Consider the following 23,045-nt stretch of genomic DNA (forward strand, 5'->3'; position numbering starts at 1 on the left):
GATTTATTACTTTACTGACATCTGCAGGCATCACTTCAGTGCTCGGTAATTTTACTGGCGGTTGTTGGACCTCTTTTGGTCTGCGTATTAATCGTGCTAGTCTGTCCTTGATTGCCAAGAACGCTTTACCGGTAAGATCACCAATTGCACCGGGGGCCTTATCACGAACAACATCAATAGCTTTCATCAATAATTGTTTTGCAATTGGTATTGCTTTGTGAGCTATCTTTCTGAATAAACCCTGAACAACATCGCCGAGTCCATCTCTGAAAGTTGCTTTATAAACTGGTAATCGCGAGTTTATCACCCTGACCGCGGTAGGTCCACGATGAGCATTGTGTATAATCATTTTTATTTAACTATTATTTATCTAACAACTAATCAGTGTAGTAACCATCAACGATTTCATCAATAAGTTCCCGATAAACATTAATGTCCGTGACACCACCTTGAAATAGTCGTCGACACATATCAGCTGCTTCATTAGTTATTTCTGGCGAGGTATTTCCAGCTCATTTTCCTCCTATGAGAATCTCTAGTCGTTGCACGTCATCACGGATATTGTTAGGACAGGCAATAAAGCCGCTTCCAAAACCACTACCAGTGGCGCCTGGTACATTTGAAGGTTGTGATTGAGCAGATTGTTGTTTCAAGTACATCTTTTCTAAATTCTTGATACCCTCGATCTTTTACATTAATACTCAAATTTGTGGTGGCTAAATATAATGCAGGAATCCAATTTCTAGGTGTTACTTTTTTCTAACAAATTCGGATTTTAAATAATTTCCTCTAGAACTTTACTGATACGCAGCAATATTAATTAATTTATCTCGGTCAGTAAAGGTATTAAGAGATTCGTCGGTAAACATTACTGCAGGGCGTAACGGTATTCCGGGAGACTTAGGTTCGGGTTGAGATTTTTGTCGTTCTATTTGTTGCAACGGAGGAGGAAGTTGATAAGACTCTTGTTCAGGTGGCGAATAGGGAGGTGGTGGCTGTTGAGGTTGTGATCTGTATTCATTATAAAGTCTTTGTATTTCCCCTACAAAATTCACAAATTTTAGATCATCATTTCTGGGCTGTTTTGTGTTAAAATATACATGATATATCCATTTGATGAAATTATCATCATTCAAGGTAGCATATTCTGGTTTCAAAATTTTATCTTTTTGAGTTATACCTGCTAATGTTGCAGTGGGTAAATCATTCTCTTCAAGTTCTTTAAGCTGCTTAATAATACCCTTGTTAAATTTTGCTATTAGTTCAATATTTTCCTTTACTGGTTTGGGTTTAGGCGCAAGTTCCTTTATCACGTCGGCGACTTCAGTACGAATTTTGCTGATGCCTTCGAGAATTTCTTCGTCGACGGGTGGAGGTTGAGCTGCAGCTATATCAACTGGAAGATCTCGTAAAATCTTTTTTGTTTTCTTGGTTCTTGCTGCCACCTTTTAAGTTTGTTCAGCAGTCTCTTTTAATACATGAAGAAGACTTTCTTCCTTTTCCCCTGGCTCTTTTCTAGGTCCCCTAATAGCAGTTAGGACTTCTCCAGTAACCGCAGTGACAGGTTTAAATAACTGTTCTGTGCCCGTAGCGAATTCAACTTGTGCTTCTTGAAGTTCTTGAAATTTTTGTTTAACAGAATCACGAACATGAAGAAACTTTTTGACTGCTTCTAGTCGCTTCCGTGCTAGTCTAGTTGTGTAAGATTCTCCGATATTTGCAATTATTTGACATAATAATGATTTAATTTATAACAGCAGCAGAGGGCAATAACAACTCGGCGGTTCAATTCGCACCCTCGATGTGTTCCCACGAGAGGGATTCTTACGGTTAGCTGTTTTTTTTCCCCGTCATTTTTTGGAAGGCTTATTTTGACGTTTGGAACCTTCTGAAGTTTGTATGATTCGCCCTCACTGCTACTTGGTGACACTATTTTTTTTAACCCTAATGCTGCTGTCGACATAATGACCACCCAGTGAGTATGAACTGTCGCCGTCATGATGGTTGCCATATAGTATCCATCTATCCATCCATCCATCCGCAAACACGCACGCAGATGCATAGATACGTACGTGCGTACGTGCGTGCGTGCGTGCATGCATGCATGCATGCATACATACATACATACATGCATACATACATACATACATACATACATACATGCAGTTGGAGTGACTCAAAAAGGCAGCTGCTTACGTGAGAAACGACTTTGTATCCTTGTGTTGCAGAGTCTGGAATTATTAGATCTGCACTATTGTCTGTATAGAGATAATATGTTATTTGAACAATTCGGGTATTTTCACTCAATTCTTATCTATGGATCGGCATATACCGTAAACTACTTTAATGGCCGACTTCATCTAGAGGAAGTAAAGAACTGTGAGGGTCCTGCTGGGTAGATTATATAAAGTTGGTACAGAAAGGACAGATTCATTTGTTATTTTAGAACATTTAATCACTCATAAAAAAAGTTTGGTTTGAACCTTCAGTTGAATGTTGCAGTTAACAATCGGTTAGGACAACAGAAAATGTTTGATGATATTTGACAAGCTAATTCCAAGACATCGAAGGCTCAATGTATGGAGCTGTTAAAAAGCCGTGAGAAGATTAACCTTGAGTCTACTTATGGACTATAAGATCCATCCATTTGCGATTGTGAACTTTGGGTTCTGATTAGATGTCTTTAAGGAGTAAAGGAGACATTTGTTAGGAAAAATGAGAAAGATAGGACAAATGTTTATGATAGGTGTATTTCCTAACTGTATTAAGATTACCTAGTATGTGCATACAGTTGAAAAAGAATACTCCCTTCGTACAGATTGCTTTGGAGACTCCTTTATTTGCTGATTGTAATTATAGACAAACTGAGACACCCATAATAATACCAGAGGAAAATGCAAGATTTATTGGGGGTTTTTCGATACAGGTGATACCTGCAGCCATTTCGAATTATGATGTGATATTGAAGTTTATCATGAATAAAAAACGTCCATAACTTTAGACGTTGCTGTTTTAAACATGAAAATAATTTTAGACTTATGGATATAAATTAGAGCGGATTAACCATTCACAGGACAAGTTAAGATCAAAGTGTATGTGATTACACATACAAGGGTCGCCATGCTTGTCTTAAATAGAGAATGGTACCTTTTCTCAACTTCAACAGCTTTTGATTAACTAAAAATAATTAAAACAAAGGCGACAACTTTCAATATGTTTGATTAGTTTATGGAATAAATACTTATTAGTCTGTAGATGTAACTTTCATCTAAGTATAAACCTGAAACTTTGTACAGATTTGCACTGTGCTAAAATGGTACCATATGATGTCAGCTGAGCACAAGGTCAGCATTGCATAGATTATTGACGAGATGCTGACGTCAGCTGTATCAATGCTCTCACGTTTCTGCAGAATTCATGCGTGTATTATTTCACAGGTCGATCAACTCGTACATCCTGCTTTGTTGACGCAAATGTACTGAAGTTTTAGCAAATTTATCTTTCATTGCATTGTGTTATAAAAACTTGTCTTTATTAGGAAACAAGTTAGGCTTAATGGATGTTCAGCTTTCTTGGAGAATAAAAAAAAAGATTAAGAGAGATTAAGGAAGTAGCAGCATACAGTTCCAAACAGTTAATGACAGTAATAAATAGATCCTCGCCATTAATCACGTCAAAATAATCACTGCATGAAATAAAACAAGCAGTGTTGTTACTGAAAATAACATATACCATTATCAGAATACGGTGTATGCATAGAATAATTATGCTACAGATTTTCATGCAGAAAATACACACATTAAGCCAAGAGCTGGTCAGTAAAGCCAGTTTAATCCATTCTAAATAACGCAGTGGTCAAATTTAAAACCAAATTCAGTAGTATTCATCGTCAAAATGCTTGTGTTCATCAGCAGATTAAGACAACAAACTCTCATGTCATACGCTGCATTGATCTTTAGCTTCATGAACAACAGTGTTTGGTATACATAACAGAGGCATTCGAATGTTATCGTCGGTAATCAAAACTCTATTATTTCAAAACATGTTTCATGTACAGCAGAAGAACTGGACATCATTGAGGGCTGTGTCGTCTTTCCTTCCTTGAGGCCCCTCTATACGCGTCTTTATGCCGCAAATGGCGGAGTTTATAGGACAGGTGTCACTCAATCCCCCATAGGAGCCCCATAATCCTCGCCCGGTAGGGTGGACAAGCTCGTACTGGTTTCTTGTAGCCTGTAGGTCTCGACACATGAACTTCACGAAGTTTGCTGCCGTATCGTCAACGGTCCTTCCCTAAACCAAAATAAAATAGCTAAATAATACAGCTGAATGAAACTGAGCTAAAAATTAAAAATTATATTAAACAACCCAAGTTTTGCGATTTTGTTTTCACACACACGCACACAGACACACACAGACACGCGCGCAATTGTGCATGCACGCATAAATCCATTGACGACTTTTTCATTCCTCATAATCTTGTACGACATTGTAAATGACATTCTCCTCCTGCATGATATGAATAGTTTTATACCGACTCCTGCATGATATGAATAGTTTTATACCGACTCCTGCATGATATGAATAGTTTTATACCGACTCCTGCATGATATGAATAGTTTTATACCGACTCCTGCATGATATGAATAGTTTTATACCGACTCCTGCATGATATGAATAGCTTTATACCGACTCCTGCATGATATGAATAGTTTTATACCGACTCCTGCATGATATGAATAGCTTTATACCGACTCCTGCATGATATGAATAGCTTTATACCGACTCCTTCATGATATGAATAGCTTTATACCGACTCCTGCATGATATGAATAGTTTTATACCGACTCCTGCATGATATGAATAGTTTTATACCGACTCCTGCATTTCTCTATATCTCGGTGGATGCATTCGTACTGGTCAAATTGTCTTTCTACACAGAAGACTAGCAATGAAATCAATCCAAATCGGATTGGGAGAATTCGGCAACAGTCTGAAAGATATTTATTAATCAAACAAACACATTGCAAATCACTCGAACATTAAATGTCATAAACGATTTGAATTTAATAGAATTTACGAAAACATTCACCGTAGAGGTCAATTTAAAAAGTACATTTCATATATAATAAGTTCATACCTGCCTCCTGGACGAAATCAAGCATAATTATGTCCCTAAGTTTCGGGGAAAAAATAATACTTTGGGGTTTTGTTTTCCTTTGCAATTTTTGAGCAAATCTTTGTTTTAATTTGCTTGTTATGATCTGTTTTCTTTCTAAATAAACAATTGGTAAGTTAGATTGTCCCACAAGAGGCCCCGAGTGGCCGAGTGGTCTAAAGCGCTCTTCGTTACGGATCACTGCCATCTCACCTCTGTCTGCGGTGGTTCGAGTCTCGGATTCAGCCAATGTGGGTATGTGAGAAAGCTCGCCAGTCGCTTCTCGTTGGTCGGGGGTTCTTTCCGGGGTTTTTCCGGGTTCTTCCTCCACCATTAATACTGGCCGCCATGTATAGCCTATCGTGTGCTGAAAATGGCGTTAAACCCAATAACAACAACAACAAGATTTTCCCACCTTCATGCTCTTGCCTATAGACCGGATGAAAGAGAGAGGAAAGCTATTCATATTCAGCATTATGAATTTTCTTAAATATGAAATACATGATAGACGATAGAGTGCACAGTGTTGTATGGTAGTTGCCATCACATTTGGTGACAACGTTACTTATTTCTCAACCAATACCCTGTAATACAAAGTAAATATGTAAAGGAAGCATTTACCATTTCCATGCAATATGAACTGGAGGCAAAAGGTAGCTGTGGATCTGTATAAAGGCACCAAAACTACTGACGGCATAATACTATAGGGTGTTGAAGAACATTTTTCAAATTCATCTAACTTAAACTTCCGTTTGCTTATTTGCTTGAAATGAAGTTATTTCGGCCCACCTTCCCAAATATATGATATTAGACACTTCAAAAGTGACACGACAGATCTCGTTAAGCATTTCTTGGCATCAATATTTTAGTAATTTCAACGGTTCCTTGTTATGTAAGTTAGAATGGTTTACGTGCCTGAGGGCGTTCGACTTGAAGTGAAAACACTGTGAGGAAGTCTTGTGTTCCATTCTGAGACGTGCATGTTGACAATCCCCACCAGTTACCCCAGTTTCCAATCCCTGATCGCACTTGACCTCCATACCGAGAGCTCGTTGCATCTAGGCACCGAAGACCGATTGCATTTAAGCCGGTATCATCCCCACTATGTTGATTGGATTCTATCTGAAAGAAAGAAACGTGAATGAAACGGGATTGTAATTAAACACAATTCGGATAAGAAACTTAGTCGACGCAGTATTTTAAATACGGTTCATTGGCCATATACTAATATCACCCTTATTTCCAACCACTAACATTCACTCAAACCTCTATCCTTCAGCATAGGTCAGTGGACATCAATTAGTTAGAAACAACCCCTACACAAGTGATTTTTAAAATAAGTATGAAAACACTGACTTTCAGCCCAAATTATACGATAAACAAGAGCCTTCATAACCAAAAAATACAGCATAAAATGTAGTTGTATATCCCCCATTTTATTTAAGAATGAAAATATTAAATATTTTTTCACTCGCTTTGATACAAACAGGCATATCTGGAAAGATTTAATCGAAATCTCAAGACTAGAATTCGAATAGCGTTACTCCACATGAAACCAAAAATGGATATATATATATATATATATATATATATATATATATATATATATATATATATATATATTACAAAAGCGTATTGGTAGATACACTAAATCATGATATATCTACACACACTCCAATAGAAGCGGTAAGTCTGCTAACATCTTAACAATTATGGATTAACTGATCCTGCAATCTTAAAACAATGCCCATGGAACGCACACATCAAAAAGTGAAAAGGTCAACATAGCAAAATAGAAGTCTAAATTTGCCAAAAGCTATATCTATAATTTCACAGGAAGAGCATTTTATAATCAGTGAAGTAATATGAGGTGAGACTACAATATATAACTTACAAAACTTAAATGAAAACATTATTGAAGGACGTGATTTTTGTATGAGGAGGACTTACCTCTGTGATGATGTTTCCAAGATTGGAAAATTAACAATTGTGATAAACATTAATGTGAAAAATTGAATACTGGTTTATTGGAACGCATGCAACGAATCTGTGTATATATAAGAATCGAAAGAAAATACTGTCTAACGAAGTATGTGATATATGTTATCACTTTAAGCACTGGCAGCGAAATGTAATGTACATTTACACTACACATATGCAATCAATTATTGTAATACATATTATACAATTTAAGTTTATTGATGAAATGAAACATTGAAATACTTCCTAAACACAATGTAAAGATTAAATAAATTACAATCTGAATGGTATTATCCCGGAGGAAAAGCAGAGAATACATTCAGATAAAAGTTACCTGGGTGTGTGTGTGTGGAAATGTTATAAAAAAATGCACAAAGTCCATAACAAAGTGGACATCAAAACTAATTTAGAATTGATAAATCCCAACACGGACTAAATAATGTTTTTAATAAATTTTGTTTAAAACGAAACAGCAATATATAAATGGTACATAATTTACTTGAAAGAATAATTGTCAGTAAAACTAAAAGGAATTTTCACAAGAAAGCTACAAATATCGTTTTAAAACATGAATGAATGAAAATGTGAAGCTGAAAAGGAAACCGATCTGAATTTTATTTTATTTTGTTTAGAAATTGACAAAAAGCAATGGAAAATAATGGGTTGAAAAAATACCATTTACAATCAGTAAGAGTCTGCTTAGATTTATCAACTCAACTCGTAGGAAAACAAATAGAGAAAGAGAGAGTAAAGGCAAAGTAGTAATATTGGTCACTTGGGGGTACTATGAGACTAAACATTTCTCCATAGGGTTACACTGTTCTATGGTTAGGCTTGTAATATTTTCAGCCAGGTCAGTAACAGCGGACCAAATGTTGTTTATCTTCTGGTCATCATGTCTGTATCATCTTGGTCTTGTTCACGTGTGATTGTCGTGGTGGCTGTTTTGGATCAAAAACACACCATCGCTTATCTCCATAGGATCTTCGTGTGTTCTATTTTCTTCTAATAGTCTAGGATTACGTATCAAGTTCTGTATACAAGATGGCGTTCACTGTGTTTTCCAGAGCTACTGCTAACAGAAGTTACACATAAATTTGGCCTAACTTTATAGGGTGGAAATGATTTTTGTTGCTGACTTGTTCTGGAGCGAAATCAATCCTTATAAAGAGTGTTGTCCTGCATAAGTGGCGTACAAAATGCCGTGGTGCTTCAAACAGTGTCAAGTATGAGCACAAGTAATTTGTAAAATTGGGTTCAAACATTCTTGTTTACAATGTCTGACCATCTCGGGCAATTTCCATCTTGGACACGTTGAAGTGCTGGAACCTGAAAGGATTTTCGTCGATGACTCCATTCAGGGCCGCATTGCTGACAATGCCATTGAGAAAACTTTGGGTCTCTTTCTTGGAAAACATGAGCTTCGATCTTTCAGCGAAGTCCAGAGGCAGTGGTGAAGGTTTTCACTTCCACTCGTCTACGAGGATACTTAACTGTCATTCTGCTCAGAGTTTGACTGATCTCGTTTCCCACTTCAGGTAAGACATCCTCACGGCGCACAACAAAGAGTCTGTCTTCGATGATTATTTTGTACTCATTAGCATAGGCCATGGGACAAGGTACTATCTTGGATTCAGTCTCAGGCATATGCCGAAACCATTCAACAAATATTTGTCTTGCAGCCACATGTCCAGATGCAAGCGATCCAAAAATGCGCTCATGCTTGATTTCATGGTCATTGTGAGGATAGACAGCTTGTGACAACTTTGTCATTGAAGACAACCAGTGTGTAAGATTTCCGTACCACGGAAGCATCTTAAAAGGTAAAATCTGAAACAAATATCGCAACGTGATTTCAAAATTAAAAAGAAACACAAAACTCGAAATACAACTATGAAAAAAAATTTGAAAATACAAACTAAATTCTCAAAAATTGATGACAAATTTGAAAACGACAATGTAATAATTGAAAATTGAAAAACTAAATTTACAAATCAGAATTTGAAGACAAGATGTTGAAAACGAGAGGTAAAAATGAAAATTGCAATTAATATGAATATTAGAAAATGATTAAACGAAATTGATCAAATAAAATTTGAAAAACAAAATTTGAAAATCATAACGTAATGGAGAATTAAAATATGAAATTTAAACGAAAAAAAAAATGAAATGAAGTTGATAAAACCACATTTTCTATTTACGGGAATAGCGAGGCGCGAATCAAAACATTTCTTTTTAACGCCATCTGGGTTACAGTTAAATTCGTGTGAGATAGGATAACAAATCCTGAAAAGTTCAGTCCAACATCACATCTCACAAAGGGTACAAACATTTATATTAATAATAAAACGACCTGCTGCTCTCCTGCGATATAAAGGCTAATGCGTTTTTTTTTCTCATTCATGCCACCTGTCATAATAAAAATTCAAATAAATATTTTAAATATATACCTTCATCTTGTATCCAGAGGCAAAAGTTCCTTCAGGACAGAAATCAGGATCATGCCAATCTCCCCATCCGCCACCATTGTTGACAGTAAGAATCTTCACAACATTTCTAGGGAAATGTCTTGTAAGAAGAAGTCCTTGTACTGTACTACAGAGACTCACGACACAGATCAGTGTACGCAACATTGTCAAAATGTTGTTGCTCAAGGAAGTTAGTATAACTGCAGGAATATCGTCTCTTATATAGAAGTATCCAGCGTAGTATACTGTAATTCATAAATTAAGTGACATTGCAGCCTGCAAAAAGTTCATAAATAAAATTAAATATCGTGCTGTGTGGAATCGAGAACAATGGATAAGTTGATACATAATAACTGTCCAAGAAATAATGCCTGAGATTTTATAAAATAAAAAACATCTTTTTTGCCCACAAGTCAACACTGATTCTGGAGACCTTTGTCGATATGTGTAATAATTCAATATATACTGCAGTTAATGTGAAATAAGCTACTCAGTCAACAGTAGGTGTTACTGAAGGCAAACTTGTACATACTGAACGTATTGCACGGCCTGGCTATCACCATATTACTGTAGTGTAAAGTCGCCCATTTTGTATACAACAGCTTTTAACCCATGGCCGTTCAAATATACGTATATAGTCAGTTTGCTGGTCTATTACTCTATTACTGGTATACTAATAATAATAATAATAATAATAGACGATAACAAACTGCCGTTATAATATCAGTATTTAACGTTGAGCTATAACATACATTTACAAATGATCAGACATAAATAAATACTTATGTGGCGGACATTCAGCATGATAATAAGAAAAAATAACTGGGTATATTGTCAGGTCATAGAGTGTTTTCAACATTTTGTATGCACATTATTACCTTGTGATTCACCTTTAAGTGAGCACAAATGTCGCGGTTGCAAGGCAGATTTAGAGGTAACAAATGATCCTTATCACAAAATTCTTTATCAAATGCAATTATTTCTTCTTTCATATGGAATTACTGTAATGGTTATCAACTGCGATAGTATATATGCCGTATGTGCTCGCTTATAAGACGATTCCAAATGCAAACTGCACAATGTGCCGGCAGATCTGTTCTGTGAAGTTTGTTAGGAGTAATCAGTAGAGCAAACAGCATATATCCTGATCTGCAGGCGCATTTCTCTACGGCAGATCAGGGTCTTTACATTTTGAAGTTGACTCAACTTTTGAGCGAATGGATATTGTCCATCAATGATGAACTACACCTGACAAAGGCTTAACTGGCAATACGGTCACTATCTGCATCGATACATCCAAAAGTTTGCTGTATGTTTTCTTCAGATGGAATCAAGAGATTATGGACTGGCATGCATAATGTTTGAAGTCTGATTACAGTGATTTACAAAAAAAAAAAAACTAACATGCATAAGGCATGTACGACATTACTGACAGAGTACGCAACGTTATTAGCGCTACTGCCTAATCGTGTATCGATATATCTTGGCACTACAAATAAACAATAAGAATAATCAATATCAATATTGGCAAACTTGTAAAATAAAAACATTGACCTTAACAATAAACATTGTACTAAATATAATCTCTTATATTTTCTTTCTTCTCCTCATGAAATTAGGCTCAGTCTCTAACTACGGCTATACTATTTCGTTTTTCACATTTGGCGATGTCAGATGTTTGCGATACATGCTATCGTTTCTTTCCTTTTATGACGTTGAGATTTAATTTTGTGCATTTTATGTACCTGATTTTTCTTCCCGTTTGTTACAGTAGTATGTCTTGCATTATATAACAAGTAACGAGTTTGTGTTTATCTTAATAACGACGATGAATTGGAGTAACTAAGTCCAGCGGTTGTTGTTGTCATGGGTTTAAAGCCATTTTCAGCACATGGCAGGCTCTATATGGCGGCCAGTGTAACTGGTGGAGGATGAACCCGGGAGAACTCCGATAAGACCCACCGACCCATGGGAAGCTACTGGCAAGCTTTCTCATATGCCCGCATTAGCCGCGTCTAGACTGGAGCCGACGCAGACAGCGGTAAATTGGAGGTGATCAGTAAATGAGAGCGCTTTAGAATTAGACAAATAAACCGCCCGGGGACCCCTACCTCCAGTGGGTTGACAGGTGAAGCTTAATGGACATAACGCAAGGTCGAAACTGCTGGATTTTATTTGGTGTGTCATCAACCACTATTCCAGTTTTGTTACGATTATCAGGATAAAGGGAGGTCTAGCACGTTTGACAAAAAGGGTTACGCTCATGTTACATATTAAGATAACTTTTATCTCGTGCTGGTTTGGTAACAGGTAAATTCTGACCAACCAAGGGTGTACGAGGCGTTGTGTTGTCATAATCGCGATAAAATGAAAGAAAATAAATTGCAGATTGTACCGGTTTTTAGTTTCCAGCTGTTATGGTTTTATAAACTTATACTTGGTCTTCATATTGGCAAAACATTATTCAGTTACAAAGAGAGAGAGAGAGAGAGAGAGAGAGAGAGAGAGAGAGAGAGAGAGAGAAATGAAAGATGACTACATGCACATTAGCCCAGATGACTAATTTTACCTTATCCATCCAGGTGACTACTTGTACGTTAGCCAACCAAATGACTACTTGTACATTAGCCCAGATAACTACTTGTACGTTAGCCAACCAAATGACTACTTGTACTTTAGCCCAAATGACAACTTGTACATTAGCCAACGAGTTGACTACATGCATAGGTGTTAAAAATATTAGCCAACCAGATGACTGAAATGTAGAAGTTTAATGCACTTTGATCGAGCAAACATTTGAAGAGAGCAAATGCGCATTCATTCTTTTCTTGATCGCCATTTCATAGAAACCGGAATTCGTACATCTATTTTTAACACCTATACATGTATTGTTATTACTGTCATCAGCATTTTGTCCATACAATCCACTCAATTACTTTCTACCAAAAAGTAGTTTGACGTCTGCTAATTTATCACTCCTGGGTTTCTTCTGAAATTTGACAATAAGAATTTACTTAAAAATTACCTTGGACGTGTCTTTTATATTCGCGTGAAAAGAAAATACGATTTTTCTTCTGTTTAGTTTTGTTGTATTGTACATGTATGCTATCATGATGAAGAAAACAATGAGTTATAATATGCACGTGTAGACGACTGTGCGACGGATGATGCACGATGCATAACGGATGGTGCACGACGCATGATGCATGATACACAATGCATGACCGATGATGCACAATGCACGACGGATGATGCACGATGCATAACGGATGATACCAGCAAAGCATTTCGTAACCTTCTGTTGTGACAAATGTCATGTGTGATAAAGATTGAAGTAGACCAACACACACTTAAAAATGGAAATACTTGTGATACACACTATCGCTATATAAATATTCAATCTGATACACAATAATTTTTGAAAGAAAAAGTTTTAAAATTTAAAACAGTAAAAGAGAAAATGTGTCAAACCTGTTATTGTCTTTCCCCCCACCACTCCACCCCGTTGAATGTCACTATTGTTGCAACTGTTGAAGATATAAAGTGAGTAAAGGTTAGATACAAATCTATGCCATAATGTTATTACCTCTTCCAATGCAATGATTGGACGTATAGAGAAATTATTATTATTATTATTATTATTATTATTATTAAAAGACACGTTAATATGCACATAATTAATCAAAAAGACTCACTCAATTTTACATATGAAAAATGCGATTTATACTAATAGTATTATATCAGACTTGACTTTTCCAAGGCCTTGGTCTGTGACCTTGTCTTTGGACTGTAGTCACGTGACTTTGTGCACCTGTCAATCAATATGGACTAGCCCACATGGACAATTATAAGTGAAAACAAGTTTTGAAGGAAAGCTACCGCTTAGAGCGTCAGTTAAATATCATCTGAGGAAGTTGTACACCACGCCTCAAAATAATGAATGATGCTTTAAAAAATTATAAAAATTAGGAAATAAAAGTAGGTAGGCGGTGGACAAGGAACTGCTTATTCATTGTAAACACTAGCTGAAAGTGAAATTTTCTTCCCAACGATTTTGTTGTGACTATTAATTTCGGGAACAAGGTCGGACAGCATTAAGATAAAACTGAGTAAGGCGATTCCATTCTGTTTGAGTGGGTGATTCTAGTATGTTAGAGTGTGTGATTTCAGACTACTCTTAATTGCTTGTAAAATACGAAATGTCAGACGAAATTTCATATTTGAGATGGCATCTTACAGTTTGTTTTTTCTAAAAATTAACTATTACAAATTAATTAGAATTAATGTGAAGTGCATTTGTTATATTCATTCAGAAACAAAGACATGTGAGTTAAAAGTCCATGAAGTTGATAAGTGTTCGTTTGATTATGCAGTTGAGAAATAGTTTGATAGTATTAAAAAAAACTATTGTCACTGAAATTACTATATGCCCTCGCACCTCAATTCAGATCAGTTATTTCCGTTCCCCGCCCAACCCACTCGAGGTTGACCAAAGCTGGAAGATATTCCGAAAAACATAGTCCCTTGTTTGCATATGTTGACTATTGACTTATCTGGTAATATTGCTTATTATTATTATTATTATTATTATTATTGAAATGTTTGACTATAAAGTTTATGAATTTGTATAGATTGCTGTATTTTTTTATTTAATCACAACGAAAGCTGTAAAATATCCATTTCTTCTGCGTCATGGAGACTCTCTGTCAGATTGTTTTACATTAGTAACATACACAAAGAATCCCTCAGCAAGTGATGAAAACTTTCAGTATTTATTGAACAAAGATGGGTTAACATGGAGCAATACGTGACAGAAATCCATCACATTTGGTCAAAGTGACCTACTTTTGACGACTGATAACGAAGTAGAAAGAAAATGATTTCGACATGTGGCTATAAAGTACAGTAATTCAAGGGAGATAATTGTCCGCGTGTTATAATCCAAAGAAGTCCTTTTTTGCAATATTGTGCGAAGACTACATATCAAAAACCATGTCAAAGCAACAGTTGATACAATACATTTTTTCCCCCGACCTGCTTCAATTACAAGAGTTTAGACAGTTGCGGATGAATCTTCATAAAGTAGTTTAAAACCTATGGGGAAGATATAACGTTTGTATCTGATGTTTTGTTGGACCCGTAGAACATATATCTTACCAGGCGGAGTGCATAGCTGCATAGACTGTTATGCAGTAGTAACGGGTTCGATTGCTAGAAACAAGCTGAGTCGGATGCCGTGTTAGTAGTGCTAGGGGGCACTTTACGGACAATGGGAATTACATGGACATAAAACCCTGGGCACATTTACGCACAAAGGGAATTTAACATGGTGAATATTGGGCAAGTATACGGGCAAGGGAAAGTGGAACATTGGTTGGGCCTGTATAGGGACAATATAAATGGAACAGGTGGGGTGACATCACTGTACTGGACACTAGAAACAATGTTGCAAGAGGTTGACCTGAATCGGGCCAAACAGGGAGAGCGGGATAAAACGCTTTAACGGTTGGCGGTGAGAGAACGTACTTCCGCGCGGGACTGACCAACAAACACAAACATCGCCTGGAGAGGGGAAAACCAGTACCGTTCATACAAAAAAGAACCCCACAAACATAGCCTGGTGGGACGGGACACATAACTAGATAGACATAGACAAAACAAACAAGCAAACAAACAAAGACACAAATAAGGCAAGAGAGTAAATCTTTTCGAGTAAATGGATTGGCCCTGAAAAGGGCCTTTGGGTTTCTTCTTATTCTAATTTCTTCTTCTTCTTGTCCACCAGCACCTCACTTTTTGCATCACATGTTCTTGTTGTTGTTGTTGTTGCTGTTGTTGTTCTTCTTCTTCTTCATTTCATTATTTTCCTCCTGTTTCTCCTTATCCGCCTCCTCTTTCTTACTCTTCTCATTTTTTCTTCTTTTTAAATTTTTCATTCCACGTTCTCATTTGTATTGTATTATCTTCTCCCTCCTTCTCCTCCTTTTTCTGTTTTATCAGTTTGTTTAATGTGCATTTTCTTCTCTTCAAATTATTGATCTCCATACACAACCTATGAGGACTATAAGCCCCAAACTGCATCGCGACTAGTATTGCCTCCAAAATACCAAATGTATCAACCACTTTCTGCAATTTGATCATTTATATCTCTCAAGCACGGACGTGAAGGAAAACATATCCTCTTACTAACAACCCATATCACCTACCACACAAACCACATTGATGAGAATGCTAACCTAACATAATTGTTTTATACAAAACCACTATACTTTATATCAATACATAGTGGATAAAAATTATTTTTATATACAAAACACTCGATAACCTTCAATCACCTCAACAGAGGAATTAGTGTTTATAGTCAGACTATTCCTCATTCACACAAAACAAATATTATTTTGCTTGTAAATTGTATCTTTGTTAAGGAAGAGAAACAAACACACACCAGCAAAGGTACGAACACGCATACAACCAAATTACAAACACACACAGACACAAACACAAACGTTCGTGCATGCTTGCAAACACACACACACACACACACACACACACACACAAACGTTTGTGCGAGCTCACACACACAATTATATATGATTGGAATCTTGATTAGTGTATTTTCTAGAGATCTGGTTAGCCCTGAGAACAAATGTTTTTCTTTTAATTCCAAAAGCACCTCTTAATGTGTGCACCTTCCAGGCCTGGCTCCACAGACACAACATCGGCTCCAGTCATTCTCCTAGTTCAGTTTTGCTCTTGGGAGCGGAGAGGGGGGTTGAGTGCCCTCATCATCCCAGTTTTCACTCTGTGGGAAAGTGAAGACTTCCCTCTGTCTTATAATGTGTAGTCGGGATGATGAGGTCTCATTATTTGCTGTCTAAACTGCTTCCCCCACTCTTGCCGCTTTCTCTCTATCCTCCTCCCAGTTTTATTTATCTGGGACAGCGGTTCTTAGTACTGTGACTGGTGGTAGTGTCTGTGGTTGTGGATTCAGTGTCTGTGGTGGTACTCATAGTGGCTGTGGAGGCGTCCTCACCCCAGACTTGACCTCACACAAAGGCCTATGTATGAGGAGAAGCAGCATCCTTTCCTTCTCCTCTTCGTCCTTCCTCTTTTGTTCCTCTTATTATAGTCTGGCACATTTTTCTATGGATTTAATAGCCAGCTCATCTAGAAGGCGACTGGCATATTCCGGATGCATTTGGAGTACTTCTTCTGCTTATCTTCTTAAGTTGCCTGGTCTACGATGGGTAGTCAGACTGACGAACGCTCCACTTTATTTATCTGACGCATGGACGAGAAGGTTAACATCTCCTTATCCAAAATTAATACCAATATCACCCCCCACACACACACAAAAAAATGGAACGCGCGGACCTAAACAAAACACTTACGTTCACTTTTTACCTATTGACTAAAATAAACTATCTTACAAGTCAGGGAAACGAAGTGTTTATAGACACACGTATATTTGTTTACTTATAAACACACACACACACACACACACACACACACACTATCTTACAAGCCTGACAGCTCAGGTGGCCTGTTGGTTAGAGCGTCCGCCTTGGGTGCGAGAGGTCGTGGATTACTTCCCCAGGCGAGTCATACCAAAGACTTACAAAAGTGGTACTAACAGCTGCATCGCTTGGCGCTCAGCATTAAGAGGTTAGTGTTAGGACTGGTCGGCCTGGTGTCAGGATAATGTGACTGGGTGGGACATCATGCTACATATCTGCGGCATGATGCCCTAGTGCTAGACATCACTATAAACTGCCACACTGCAGACAGCACCTTACAAGCCTGGGAAATGAAGTGTTAATAGGCACACTTCTATCTTTTAACTTACCAACACACAATGACAGACAAATATTTTAGCAATGTGACTAGTATCTCTTTTCTACATTGTTGGGGTAGCCCTGAAAAGTTTTGTTTTGTTGACGTGGTTATGGCAATCTTTTATCGTCGACGTCTTACTGCAGGTTTCCTACATGATAAGGTCTGCTTACTGTTATCGTCTAACATTGCTTCTCCGTATTAGTGCATGTTTGTATACATGATAGGGTCTGCTTCTGTGAAAGGAGAAGGAGAACTATTTCATGTCCACACGGCAGTCCACAAAACCTATGTCTGGCTCATGCCGCTGTTGCTGCTGATGCTTTTGCTGTTCTTACTGTTGTTTCTGAAGTCTACATTTCTCCGTTCATTCTTCTTGCTCCTTCTTAATTTCGTCTTTAAACACATCTACTATTAGGTCCCATGATATTTTAACATCCTGACATTCTCTATCTCATCAAGCTTGAGTACCAGGTTTTAATGACACAAAGGAAATTCACGTAGGCTTCATTCAGTTTATCTAAATTAGAAGGCATCTTCATAGGTAGACGGGTCAACCATGGATGGTCAAACTTACTTACTCGGATTTAAGTCGCGTTTGCCAGCTAGGCCATGTGCGACTGTTTAATGCCTGCAAGGCAGGCTTATAATTTGATCGTGAGGGAATAAATCAGTGCCACAACCCCCACGCATTCCTGCATTCAAGGAGTGCCGACAATTTAGATGGTAGGTCATGGGACTAGTTGTCCCATACAACCAATAATTTATGCTTTTTATTAGTGGGAATAGACCCAACACGCACTCAAGGTTAAGTCCGTATCGGCTGCAATGAGTACATGAGCGGGAATAGGTCCAACACACACTCATGTATGAGACTCTGGTCAGTCTGTTTAAGGGTATGTCAGACGTTGATTATTTATGCGTGTACTGCGCGCTGATAATTGTGGTGTCCGTATGAAGCAAGGACGGAAGGATGTCAGTTCAACGCAAGGTCACATGATGGTGCCGAGAGATTCAAGGGTTCATGGCCTAAAGCTTGTTGTCTTTGACGGAATTTAGAATAAAAAAACATCTGTACTGTTTTTTGAGAGGATTAGAGAAGACGAAGTGTTTTCCTAGATGACAGCTATATTATGTTCTTAATCTAAATTTGCCACCCTGTATGGCCGGTCATGATGGTTCTGGGCTTAAGCCACCTTGTACTTGACTAAATTTGGGTTCTTATTCTAATTTAATTTTTGAAGATGGATATTTTAGTTGCCTCATTGTGCTCCTTTGCCTGATGGTCTCTGGTGCTTAGACCACTGTATATAATTTAATTTTGGGTCTAATTTTTCTAAGAATGTTTTATGTGCTTGCCACCTTGTTCGGCAAGGCCTGATGGCCCTGGGTGTTTTGACCATCTTATGTGTTCTTATTTTGGGTCCTTTTCATGCTGGAATTGTATCCCTTGCCTAATTTATATATGTCATCTCGTGCTATAGATGGTGTTAGTATGGAATACTCTGTTATGGTAGATGATGTAGCTATGTGGAGCAGAAGAGAAGAAATTTGTTGCAATTTTTTATAAAAAGTTTTTCTTCAATAATTTATCTAACTTGAGCCCCCTTTTTTGAGGGTGTTTGGGTGGATTTTGTATAGAACAGGTATATTTTCTGAGTGTTCAGGTGCTGTTTGGACATGTCAAAGACACTCATCTTGTATTGATTTCTATTTATTTATTTGCTTGAGTATTGGAGTATTTAATTTAAGGTAATACAGAAGCACAATAAAGTAAAGGGGCGTTTTATCAATCGCATTTATTATAATACTTTAAATTAACGTGATCCCTCCTTTTTGTGTATTTGAGTGGATTTTGTATAGAACACGTATGTATGCTGAGTGTTCAGGTGCCCTTAGGACATGTCAAAGACACCCATCATATATTGATTCCTACTTAGTTATTTGTTTTAGTATGGGATTGTTTAATTTAATGTAATAAAGAAGTACAGTAAGGTAAGTTGGCGTTTTATCAAATGTATTGATTGTAGTAATTTAAATTAACACCAGCCCGCTTTTTGAGTGTGTTTGGGTAGATTTTGTATAGAACAGGTATCTTTGCTAAGTGTTCAGGTGCCGTTAGGACATGTCAAAGACACCCATCCTGTGTTGATCCCTATTTAGTTATTTGTTTTAGTATGTGATTATTTAATTTAAGGTAATACAGAAGAACAGTAAGGTAAGGGGGCGTTTTATCAAATATATTTAATTTTATTGTAATATAAATTATTAATTTACCTGGGGTGAGAGATGAAGTTAAGGCTCCAGCTCGCGCATTGGCTGGTATAGACCTCATCTTGGGTTTTAAACCGAAAGCCCAGCCCCATCTCCCTCTCCAATGGTATCTTGGGCTTGTTATAATGTTTTTCTCATCGATCTAAGGTTGATCTTATATTAAGCCTATCTATTTGTTTAAGAACCTGTTTGTTGGGAGAGTTTTAGATTTTGTTTATTAGTCCTGTTTTCCTGGTAAAATTTATTTTATTCTGGTATGTACTATTACGATTAAGGTTTTTGTTTTATAGAAATTCAGGGTATGAGATTGGATATACAATTTTGCTGTGCAATCTAGATTTTTTTTAAAATTTCTGACTCATATTTGGGCAGATGTTAATATGTGTTTCAGATCTTCCTGGATTTTGCAGTGGAAGCAATTTATGCTGGTTGGTTTGCGTCCTAAATGCCTTCCGAAACTGCTGGCTATCTTGGTTTTCCCGGTTGTGATTCTGTTAATTATGTTTTGCTCTGGGCTAGTTAGTTTGGGTGGTTTAATGGCTCTATCTGATTTGATTAGGACGGTAAAGAGTTTTAGTCCTTTGGTGCTTTGATTCCATTTTTCCTCCCATTTTATATTGATGTATGTTCTGATAATGCTGTGTATTTCAGTTACACTATATTTTATGGGTGCGGGGTTTGGGGCTTTTAATTTGTGTGTAGCTGCCTGATCAGATAGTAAGTTTTCTAAAATTCCTATGCGGGATGGTACCCACATAAATTCTACTTTTTGTTGGTTGTTGTTAAGTTCCGTTAGCAGTAGGTATGTTTTTCTTAGAAAATTTCCCTTTGAGCCAGTGTTGTTTGATTTGATTGTTAATATGATGCTGAGCGAGTAACTTATGATTAACGATTAGTTTGTTTTTGTTTTTAATTCATTTAAGTGCTTCAGGGATTGCCCAGAATTATGTTGTGAAGGTGGAGCAGTGGTCAGGAATTCTGTCTCCTATCTGAGTGTTGAATTCTGTGATTACTACAGCTGATGCTGTCCTTTGTGGTGTAGTAATTTTAGAGCCGTCAGTGTAGATTTTGACATAGCTGGAGTAAGTGTTAATATTTCCATTGTAATAGCTGATTTAATCTTTAGTTCTTGTTCTACTTTGTTACCAAGTTCCGCTGCTTTGGTGTATTACCAATGGAACAGTTTCAAAGGAATCAGTCCTCTTATAGCATTCAGGTACCAGTGGTTCCAACATCAGTTATGTAACGAACGAAATCGTTCTTTGCGTTAGACTTGAATTTTGACAAACGTTCGGTAAATGCATTCTCTCAAATCCACAGGAAAGCCACCTGTATTCTCTTGTAAAGTATCTATTTAGTGTCCTCCAAGAATCAGGAATCGCTGGGTCGAAGCTAATAGCCTCGTTTATTTTTTGTGACTAAAGTAGTGTCCTCCCATAATCAGTCTTCGTTTACTTTGGAAAAAAGCATTGTTTCAAAATGGAGAAATGATTCTGAGTTTGCGTTTCACTTGGATTTTGACACACTCTCGGTAAATGCGTTCTCTCTACAGGAAAACCGCCAATGTTCTATTGTAGAGTATCCATCCAGAGATTACTGTGGGCGTCCCACTAAAGTAGGTAGTAACAGTGCGGAGACCATTAAAAATGTTCCAGGTAAGCGGAATCCTTCTGTTCCCACAGGTGAAGTGACACACCGCAACTGAAGCACTTGTCTTTATCACCTTCACCCAAGTAGATAAATACAGCTCCGGCACATTCTTCGGGGGTAGGTCCTCCCAGATATTTCGGTCACTTTCCTTTGAAGGCTTGGAACCTTCAGGTTCATTATAATGAAATCCGCAATTGTTTGCTCAGGGTTGGATGACATCCTTTGGGTGGTAGCCGCATGGTTTCACGTGGTTGATGACATAGACAATGAAAACCAGTAAAGTGAAAAGGTGTGCGATAACGAGTGGCATAGCTTTTGCATTCGTCAGGTTTGACATGCACAGCATCACACCACTTTCCATGGTAGGTATTGCAGTAGTAGTCATAGCAAAGTTCCCATGATGTGGTACTGAATCGCTGAGGGCACAGCGTACGGCATCAGTAGTGAAGTGGGTCACCCTAGCCTCAATGGGAATTAGCATTACAGAGACCCCTGGGTCACTCTAGCCTCAATGGAAATTTAACATGGAGAAAAATCGTGGGTCACTCTAGCCTCAAGGGGAATTGAACATGGGATTTGTTTTTTTTTTTTTTTAATTTTTTTTTAAAAAAAGGGGTAGGCAATTGAAAGTCATTCTCTTTTCGAGAAATATGGGTGGCCCTGAAAAGGGCCTTTGGTTTTTCTTCTTCTTCTTCTTCTTCTTCTGCTTCTAATTTCTTCTTTTTCTCCACCAACTTTTTATTTTCTCTCCTACACTCTTTTTCTTCTTTTTTTCTCCTCCTCTTCTTTCTTCTTCTCTTCCTCCTCTTCTTTCTTCCTCTTCTCATTTTCTTCTTATTTTTCAATTTTTTTCATTCCATTTTCGTATTCTTATCCTTTCCTTTTCATCCTCCTTCTCCTCCTTTATCTCTTTCATGACACTACTTATTATGTCCTTTACTTTTCTTAAGTTATTAATTTCCATCTTTAGTCGATGGGGACTATAGGAATAGTGGTCTTCATTGAGTCTCACTAACATCTGCTCCATTATTCCTAAATTGTCCAAAACGTCTTGTAAATTTGCATTTTGTCAAGATGGTTCGAAGCCATCTTCTTTGTAGAATGGTTTGAACGACGAATACTGTGGGTTCTTATACGAAAAGCACGGACGTGAAGGAAAACATCCCCCTAAAACATAAAATTGATCTTACCTAGATCATGACCAAACAACGCGCGGACGTGAAGGAAAACATCCCCCACTTTTCTCATTTCATATAATAAAACCCAAACTATACTCTCCACATACGCTAAGAAACAATAAAGAAACCCATAATCTACTATTCACACAAACTTACGTGAGCAGTTACAAACACAAACACACAAACACATACACTCGCACTATGAAAAAAGAGTTAGTGTTTATATTCACACTACTCTACCTATATACATTGGCAAATTGATGGTTATTTCTTTTCTTGAGTATTGGGTAGCCCTGAAAAGGGCTGTTGTTTTTTTTTTTTTGAACTCCAGATGCACCTATCTAATGATGGCACCTTCCTGGCCTGGCGCCACACACGCATCTTCTTCCCCAGTCTCCTTTCACCTTTCTTCTTGGGAGTGCAGAGGCGGGATGATTGGCTTCAGCACCCCAATCCTCTGTCTCTGGTATCTTGTAAGTCATCCTCTCTCCTATTTTCTTTTCC

General features: G+C 37.4%; 1 protein-coding gene across 1 annotated transcript; it reads right to left on the reverse strand.

The window, feature by feature from the left end:
- Nucleotides 1-3,812: 3,812 nt before the first annotated feature.
- On the reverse strand, nt 3,813-9,865 carry LOC149772868 (vitelline membrane outer layer protein 1-like). The gene is made up of 3 exons (XM_089947191.1): nt 9,589-9,865; nt 6,074-6,280; nt 3,813-4,293 (listed from the first exon to the last, which is right to left on the reverse strand). The coding sequence occupies exons 1-3, from the start codon at nt 9,769-9,771 to the stop codon at nt 4,048-4,050; spliced, it is 636 nt and encodes a 211-aa protein (XP_089803317.1). The 5' UTR covers nt 9,772-9,865; the 3' UTR covers nt 3,813-4,047.
- Between the last annotated feature and the right edge of the window lie 13,180 nt (nt 9,866-23,045).

This window comes from Sinohyriopsis cumingii, unplaced genomic scaffold (genome assembly GCF_028554795.1).
Source record: "Sinohyriopsis cumingii isolate HCF-2022 unplaced genomic scaffold, ASM2855479v2 utg001070l, whole genome shotgun sequence".
Lineage (NCBI taxonomy): Eukaryota > Metazoa > Mollusca > Bivalvia > Unionida > Unionidae > Sinohyriopsis > Sinohyriopsis cumingii.

What these genes read in the sequence shown, in the direction of transcription:
- LOC149772868 (XM_089947191.1), bottom strand. Translation starts at nt 9,771, where the DNA reads ATGTTGCGTACACTGATCTGTGTCGTGAGTCTCTGTAGTACAGTACAA. An exon ending in CCTCTGGATACAAGATGAAG is followed by an intron (nt 6,281 to 9,588) that starts GTATATATTTAA and finishes TCTTTCTTTCAG; the next exon opens with ATAGAATCCAATCAACATAG. An exon ending in TTCAAGTCGAACGCCCTCAG is followed by an intron (nt 4,294 to 6,073) that starts GCACGTAAACCA and finishes ATTTTGGTTTAG; the next exon opens with GGAAGGACCGTTGACGATAC.